Raw genomic sequence first — 9,293 nt, 5'->3', positions numbered from 1 at the left:
ATGGTGTGTGTTAGAGAAAGGAATAATGTCCTGTCAGCTGAATAATGTGAAAAGAAAGGCTGTGACTAAGACTCTGTGCATGGCAATAATTAATGTCTTATCAAGATTAGTGGAAGACAAGCACACATTCTCTTCTACTTATTTTTGTGGTTAATAACTAAAGATAATGATCTTTGTGGCACTTTGGAGGTAACTTAATACTATAAAAAAAGGGTCCAATATTCAATGTCAAAGATCATTTAGAGTTCAGAGAAAACTGTACAAGACAGTAGAAAAAAGTCAGATCACTGATAATGTATTTTCTGCATAAAAACAGTAAAAATGACAGTGCGCAAACACTGAATGGGAGACCATAGTTCTTGTTTTTATATTAAACTGTTTGCTCTCACATATTCTGACTCTTGAATGAGAATATTATATAATATTTATTGCTATGCAGTCTGTAGTGTAATTTAGTTTTTAATGATTCATTCAAAATAGCCAGCTTTGAACCAACTTGATAAGTGATGATGTTAGTGTCTTTTTGTGTTTATTTCAAGTGATTCATTTTTAAACTGATTCCATTATCAAAACACACAACTCTGATTCATCATTTTTGTTTAATGCTGGGTCTGCAGCTCATCCATGTTCCAACTTTCAAATCACCTTTTTCTAACTCAGTTGTAAAGAAATGAAGGAGAGACAACAAGTCTCATGTTTTATATGAAAATACTTTTATTAGTTGTTGTGAGTTCGATGTAATAATATTAATATTACTGACTGGCATCCAGGTCTTTGTTATGCTTGTGGAAACGTAAAAACATACTCCCACATCCACACTCACCCACCCACACACACCCACAACCTTATAAATGCAGCTTTATAAAAACTGTATAAAGATACTACAAATTTATCCTCAGATGGATTGTATGGCTCCATATCCTCTTTTGAGAGTTTTTATATGGTTGTTGTGGCAACTGGGATCTGTTGGGTCTACATTGGCTGGTGATTTGATCTTTTTTACATCTGCTAAGAGTTAATGCTTTATTTTTAATAGGTGCTTTTATCAAGCATTTGCTAAAGACGTTGTTTGACATAAGAGTAAAAATAAGGCACAACTGTAACATTATGAATCAATTATCTTTGTAAATATGTTACTAATTGAAAAACAACGACAAATTCCTGTTTGAACCATATAAATAGCCATGCTCTTCCATTGTGACTTTGTGAAGTATTGCCAGTTTCACTGCTTTACCAAGTTTTATTTTCTTTGCCTGTTTATTTGCCTATTTGTTATGACCACTGTGCCTGTTTCACTGGACTACCATTATTGGATTACTGTTTAGCTCTGTTTTCCTGGTTGGACTGATTACCTGTGCAACGACTACTTTGCCTGCTTCAGCGATTACGTCTCTGCCTAGTGTCTTGGATTTGTTTGCTGATTATAATAAACTTCTTGCATATGAATTCTACCTTTGCCTCCATGTCGAGTCCCTTACAGAACAATTTGCCACCAATGAATCCAGCGGAAGTTTCTCAGCTCCAGGCTGCATTCGCTCACTAGAGCGAACCACTCAAACGTTTCCAGGAACAATTGGACCACCTAAGAGCTGCACATGAGAACCTCACCCGCTATATCGCTTCCATCTCCAAGTTACACCGGTAAGTTTCGCTCTTCCTGATAAATTTGATGGCTTGCCAGAGAAATGTAAGGGATTTTATGTCAATTTAAAGCCTATTTCTCCAAACAACAAGAGTCTTTCAGTCAGGAGTCCAAGAAATTTGCATTTATGATGACGTTACTTACCGGTAAAGCGCTAGACTGGGCCTCAGCAAAACTTCATTCGTCATTTGATTACTTCGCTTCCCAGATCCATAAAGTGTTTGAATACCCAGAGGGAGGTAAAGTTGTCTCTGTTCAGTTGCTTCATGTATGCCAGGGTTCACGTTCTGCAGCTGACTTTGCCATACACTTCAGAACATTAGCAGCCCAAAAGACTGTGTTCAGAGAGGGACTGAACTACAATCTGCAGGCCGAACTCGCATGTAAGGGTGAGGATTCAGCTCTAACTGAATTCATTTCCTTGGCAGTAAGGATTGATAATTTACTGTGCAATTTGCCACGCTCAAAGATTAGCTCCAAGTCATGACCATCAGTCAATAGTCAAGTCCAGGCATGCCCCGAAGCTCCTGAACTGATGCAGATCACCTATACCAGAGTTTCTGATGAAGAATATGATTATCGTCATCGGGAGTGACTGTGTTATTACTGTGGTGAAGGTTGTCATCAAAACTCCACATGCCCTCACAAAGGCAAGAAATAAAGACTCCAGAACTATTGTGAGAACTATTGTGAGTACCATGAACATTTCATCTCCCACAAACCACAGTTTCTCTCCCCATTGAGCTCTCCTTTGATAAACTGAAATCTGTTTCTGCACTCGTCGACTCTGGGGCTGCTGTGAATTTAATTCACCAAGGTCTAGTATGAGAGCTCCATATCCCTACAGTACCTTGTATACCCACCATTAACATTACTGCTGTAAATAATGCACCTATAGGCACAGGTATCGCTCACCAAACTGTTCCAGTGACACTACGGGTTGGATTGTTTCACACAGATCATATCTTTCTATATCATCGACTCACCCAAGTATCTTCTCATCCTGGGTCACCCATTGCTGGATATCCATGATCCCATCATCTCCTGGAACCAGGGTGAGTTAAAACAATGGTCAGATTATTGTCAGTCTAATTGTATTCATGTCACAGTCACCATGTCATGTTTGACTACCAGTGACAAACGTCCAGAGAATCAAGCTCAAATCCAGGTCCCCAGGGAGTATTCTGAATTTACCGAGGTATTCAGCAAAGTCAAGGCAACCCAGCTACCCCCTCATCCATGGGACTGCATTGTTGAGTTACTACCCAACATGGCACCCCCGAGGAGCAAAGCCTATCCAATGTCAAGACCTGAAACCATGGCCATGGAGACTTGCGTCGAGGAGACTTTAGCTTCAGGGTTCATTTGTCTTTCCACTTCACCAGCTGCAGCAGGCTTATCTTTTTTGAGAAAGATGGAGGGCTCCGTCCATGCATAGACTACCGAGGATTGAACACTGTAACAATCAAGTACAGGTACCCACTCCCTCTTGTTCCATCTGCCCTAGAACTATGTGAAGCACGCATCTACACACAACTGGATCTGAGAAGTGCATACAACCTGATTCGTATCTGAGAGGGAGACGAGTGGAAAACTGCATTTATCACCACTAGGGGGCACTGAATACCAGGTGATGCCTTATGGCCTGGCCAATGCACCAGCTGTGTTCCAGTCATTCATCAATGAGATCTTCAGAGATGACCTCAACAGATTTATCATCGCCTACATTGATGACATAATCATATTCCCAGGATGAAGAACAACACAAAGACATTAAAATGGTCCTCTCTTGCCTGCTGAAACACCAACTCTACATAAAAGCAGAGAAATGTGAGTTCCATGTTACCCATACAACGTTCTTAGGGTATATCATCCGCCATAGAGGTGTTGAGATGGATGACTCCAAGATCAAGGCAGTCACAGAGTGGCCAAGACCCAACACTGTTGAGGAGCTACAAAGTTTCCTGGGTTTTGCAAACTTCTACAGGAGGTTTATCCGCAACTACAGTCATCTCTGCCCCCCTAATGTCTTTGCTCAAAGGAAAACCATCCAAGCTATCATGGAGTGACTCTGCTCAAAAAGCCTTTGACACCCTCAAGACAAGTTTCACGACCGCCCCATTCTAAAGCACCCAGATCCTAACCAACTGTTCATTGTGGAAGTGGATGCCTCAGACTGCGGCATAGGGGCGGTTCTCAGCACCACGGTAACCCCAGAAAACTTTATCCTTGTGCTTTTCCCGCAAACTGAATGCAGCAGAAAGGAACTATGATGTTGAAAATAAAGAACTACTCTCCATGAAGGCTGCGCTAGAAGAGAGGCACCACTGGCTTGAAGGTTCTGTCCATCCATTCCAAGTAATCACCGCCCATATGAACCTCGAACACATCAAGGGAGCAAAACGTCTGAATCCATGACAAACCTGATGGTCACTCTTCACAAGGTTCCAATTCACAGTCACCTACCACCCTGGCAGTAAGAACTGCAAAGCTGATGCTCTCTCCCGTCATCATGATCCCCTTCACAACATACCTCAAAATGAATCTATACCCCCACCTTCTGTCATTGCACCCATAAGCTGGGACATCATGGAAGAGATCCAAAGAGCCCAACAAGCAGACCCAGCACCACCTGAATGCCCTCCAACAAAACATTATGTACCATGCACTCTACGCCAAAGAACAAATCCAATGGATCCATATCTCCCTCAGCACTGGACACCCTGGAATCCAGAAAACTATAAGCCTGGTATGCAACTCATTTTGGTGGCCTTCAATCATTAATGATGTCACTGCATACATTAAAGCATGTCAAGTTTGTGCAAAGTCTAAAAGCCCCAGGGAACTGCCAGCCGGCCTGCTACAGCCACTGCCTATCCCTCAGAGACCATGGTCCCATCGAATTCATCACCGATCTGCCAAACTCCAATGGGTATACCACCATCTTTGTTATCATTGATCGTTTCTCTAAGTCATGCAGACTAATTCCCATGAAAGTTCTACCCACTGCCATGGAAACTGCTAACGCTCTGTTCCACCAAGTTTTCAGGATCTATGGTCTGTCAGAAGACCGTGTCTGACCGGGGACCACCGTTCACTTCCAGAGTCTGGCAGGCTTTCTGTAAACAGCTGGACATCAACGTCAGCCTCGCATCTGGTTATCATCCTCAGGCAAACAGACAGATGGAGAGACTAAACCAGGAAATCGGCAGATACCTCAGGTCTTAATGCAGACAAGAACAACAGAGGTGGAGCGACTTCCTCCCATGGGCTGAATATGCCCAGAACTCCCACACGCACTCATCTTCTGGACTCACTCCCTTCCAATGTGTGCTGGGCTACCAACCTCCCTATGTTCCCTTGGTCGGGTGAACCCTCTACAGTGCCAGCGGTGGATGATTGGATCAGGCGGAGCGAGCAAGTGTGGGACAGTGCTCAAGTCAGATTGCAGCGGGTCGTCTGGGACCAACAGATCCAAGCTGATCGACAGAGGTGTCCCCACCCCGACTATCAACCTGGCCAGAGAGTCTGGCTATCTACACGAGACCTCAAGTTGCAGCTACCCTGCAGGAAACTCAGCCCAAGATATGTCGGTCCGTTCAGAATTATAAGACAAATCAATCCTGTAACTTACTGACTGGAGCTACCTGCTAATTACCGCATCTCTCCTTCCTTTCTTGTGTCATTGTTGAAACCTGTCCACCTGACATCTGGCCCCAGAACCATGGATCCTGAGCTGCCTCCATTGGAAATAGACGGATCACCTGCTTACATGGTCCGAGAGATCATTGACGCGCATCGTTTAGGGGGCCAGATGCAGTACCTGGTGGACTGGGAAGGTTATGGACCAGAGGAGAGATCTTTGGTAGCTGCCAAGGACATTCTGGACACATCATTGATCCATGACTTCCAAGCGCACCCGAATTGTCCTGCACCATGACCAAGGGGATGACCCAGGAGAAGAACACAGGGAGTTGTTCGTTGAGGGGTGGGTGGATGGATTGGGGGGGGGGGGGTTTCTGTAATGAATGAGGCTGGTATCCCTGTACCGTTTCTTCTATGGTTACTTCCTGTTTGAACCATATAAATAGGCATGCTCTTCCATTGTGACTTTGCGAAGTATTGCCAGTTTCACTGCCTTACCAAGCGTTATTTTTATTGCCTGTTTATTTGCCTACTTATGACTATTGTGCCTGTTTCACTGGACTACCGTTATTGGATTACTGTTTTGCTCTGTTTGCCTGGTTGGACTGATTACCTGTGTAATGACTACTTTGCCTGCTTCAACGATTATGTCTCTGCCTAGTGTCTTGGATTTGTTTGCTGATTTATAAACTTCTTGCATATGGATTCTACCTTTTGCCTCCATGTCGAGTCTCTTACACTCTTCTATTCATACAATAATATTTTGGAAAGTAAAGTAATCTAACTGGCCTATCAGATTTCAGTTTGCTGATCAACTGCAGTTCATATAATTTAAGAGATCTGTAAAGCATCCAACAATACTTTTTCAACAATATTATTTCATATTTTCTATAATACAATTTCTTTAACCATTTTCAACATTTTAGTGTATTATAGTGCCCTCTAGTGTTAGCTTTTTGTGGAAACAAATTGCAACAACACTTGGGCAACTTGAGTTCATGGATAACTTCTCATCTGGCATTAAAATAGATATATCCTTTCACAAAGCAAATATTTGTGCTCATGTTCGCTAACAATGTTAATACTGTTTTTTTTTTAATTGGCAGTGGATAAAGATTACTGGCTGAAAAAATTTGGCAAATGCATGTTTTAAAGTTCTTTCCTCTGTAAACAGGCTCAGAGGCATTATATTTAAAATGTAGAAAAGGAATGCTCATCGAGATTTTGTTGCTGTCTTAAGCCTTATGAGGCTTTTTTTTTTTTTTTAAAGTATAAAGTTTAACAACTCTGAAGTCTGTTTAGGCCTTAAAGGCGCATGGCATGAGGAATCAAATTTTCCTTGATCTTTTGACATAAGAGGTCATTGTACAAAACATACTGCAAGTTTCAGAACTCAGAAACTTCCTCACTGCAAAAAGATTATTCGTTGAAACCAATCTGCCAAAACGACTCGGGCTGCATCCGAAACCAGGAAAATGCTGCCTTTGGAGGCTGTATATGGAGGCAGGATGAAATCAAGGTGTTTTTCAAACTGTTCAGAGACCAGTTTCCTTAAGAGTTCCATTAATTCGGGAGGCCTGGGTAGCTCAGCAAGTATTGACGCTAACTACCACCCCTGGAGTCACGAGTTCCAATCCATGGTGTGCTGAGTGAATCCAGCCAGGTCTCCTAAGCAACCACATTGGCTCAGTTGCTAGGGAGGGTAGAGTCACATGGGGTAACCTCCTCGTGGTCCTGATTAGTGGTTCTCGCTCTCAATGGGGCTTGTGGTAAGTTGTGCGTGGATCGCGGAGAGTAGCATGAGTCTCCACATGCTGGGAGTCTCCGCGGTGTCATGCACAACAAGCCACGTGATAAGATGCGCGGACTGATGGTCTCAGAAGTGGAGGCAACTGAGACTTGTTTGAGGTGAGTAACCGCTCTACCACGAGGACATAAGTAGTGGGAATTGGGCATTCCAAATTGGGAGAAATGGGGATAAAAAATAAATTAAGAGTTCCATTCATTCAAAACAGCCATCAGTTAAGCCATTAACTGATTAGACAGCAAGGCAGCAAGTCAGCTGCCTACATATTGGATGCAGCCTCAGTCTCTACTTCCTCCACATTATGATGTCACACATAGACATTTGCGTCTTACCACCTCCACAACAACACATCTTTACCTTTAATCGCTTCCGTAGCTCGCCGAGCAGTGAGAGAGAGCTGGTGAGTCGAGCAGAGAGCCAATCGTAACAGTGGTCTATTATGGTCTTAAAGGAGAAACAGCACCAAAACCAAGCATTTCGAGAAGAAAAAAAAAAAAAAAAAAGAAATATATGACTTTTTTGTGCAAAAAACTTTAGTAATATTTTAAGTGAACCTCAGGGAACTTATTAAAACAACAAAAAGCATCTCATGACCCCTTTAAGGATGTCATGTCATGACCCCTTATTCAGTGTAGCACCATACTTAATTTTTTGACAGGAATGAAAACTAGTCTGTGAGGGATAACTAGGATTTTTTTTTTTTTTTTTTTTTTATTTCGTCAGCAGAACGATCAACACCACTTTAAACAACTGTACAGCCCAATGAAGAGAGAGAGACTGTGAGTCTTTCCCACACAGTTTTCAATTCCGTCAAAAATAGAATGTGGTGCTACTCTTAAAAAAAAAAAAAAAAAAAAAAAAAAAAAAAAAGGTCTATGCAGTGTTAAAGGTTCAGTTAAATCAATTTGCTTTCATTACATCTTTTTATATGCAATGAAATGGAATGGTAACTGACCACATTCTGCCTATCTACTTTTGTGTTCCACGGAAGGAAGAAAGTTTGGCTGAGGTTGAGTAAATGGCATAATTTTCCATTTTTTGTTTTTGGGCTATCACTATGAGAAATTGCCCCTTGTTGTAACAATAAATGTAGTAACTGTAGTATTTTAGCGGGAAACTATAGTTAGCCTACCACGATCATTTCTGTACTTTTCTACTCTGAAGAACAGCGTCATTTGTGCTGTGATATAGAGTTCACCACTAGGAGCCGCCAAAACTCTGGCTTTTGCTCTCACACCTTCACTGCTGTGGCTGAGTTTGAATTTGAGCCGGAGGGAGTCCCCCAATCCCGCTCACGTATCGCAGAGCTCTAGACATCAGACAGGCTTTAGCTGTCCCGTCCCGACCCGTCTGCAGCAGTCTGCCTCAGCACCTTGCCTGCCCGACATGCCCTTGGATACTACCGACCCTCCTCGCGCAAAAAACTACTGTAGAAATACAGAAACCACTAAACATTAGCAGAAGACTTGGGGTACGGCGGAGTGTACCTGGATTGTTGTCACTTTTACATTGCGTCTGAATCTAAAGGATTTGATTGCTTGCTATATACTTTGTTGTTGTTGTGCCTACTTTTCCTAAACCGACGTGTATGGATGTATCATGGCTACGTTTGCATGCAGGGTGCAGTTTTTAGATGATACTGATCCATTTAATAGCACCAATTTTCCGGAGCCGACCAGACCTCCGCATTTCACATTCAGAGAGGATATTCCACTCATCAATCAGATCGCTGGAGTACACAGACTTTTGAAAGCACCACACAAGGTATGATACCCCTTACTGAAGAAAGACATGCCATTGAAGAGGAATTTATGCTTAAATTTACTGCAGTGCACTAATGTTTTGATATTGCAGTAATTCTGGAGGGCATCCTGCATATGATGTCAGGATACTTTAATGCGTCTTTGGCTGCACTGCGCCAAGGTTTGCGCCGTCCTATGCACCCAGTGAATTGTTTGTTATTGTCAGTATGTCTAAAACTGTTTTTGAGTTTGCAGTCTATATATCTGTCTGTCCATCCATCCACCCATCCTGTTTGCTGCTTTATTTATAATACAGAATATCACTTTTATGATGTCATAATGGGATTTGGGGTAGATGAAATACAGGTAGCTGGTGTTGACCGTCTCCTGACTCTCCTCACATCCTGTAATAAACCTCACTTCTAAATTACCCTGCTCTCCTTCATTATAGGCATGC

General features: G+C 42.4%; 1 protein-coding gene across 1 annotated transcript in view; it reads left to right on the top strand.

The window, feature by feature from the left end:
• Window positions 1-8,469: 8,469 nt before the first annotated feature.
• The window catches only part of fhod3b (formin homology 2 domain containing 3b), a 276,595-nt gene continuing 275,771 nt past the window's right edge, over window positions 8,470-9,293 (top strand). The window contains exon 1 of the mRNA XM_051721466.1: window positions 8,470-8,858. Within this exon, the coding sequence (XP_051577426.1) occupies window positions 8,694-8,858 (165 nt within the window). The 5' untranslated portion in view covers window positions 8,470-8,693. The remainder of the gene's footprint in view (window positions 8,859-9,293) is intronic.

This window comes from Myxocyprinus asiaticus, chromosome 16 (assembly GCF_019703515.2).
Source record: "Myxocyprinus asiaticus isolate MX2 ecotype Aquarium Trade chromosome 16, UBuf_Myxa_2, whole genome shotgun sequence".
Taxonomy (NCBI): Eukaryota; Metazoa; Chordata; class Actinopteri; order Cypriniformes; family Catostomidae; genus Myxocyprinus; species Myxocyprinus asiaticus.
Note: the sequence above shows the minus strand (reverse complement) of the source record. Positions and strands in the feature narration are given on the sequence as shown.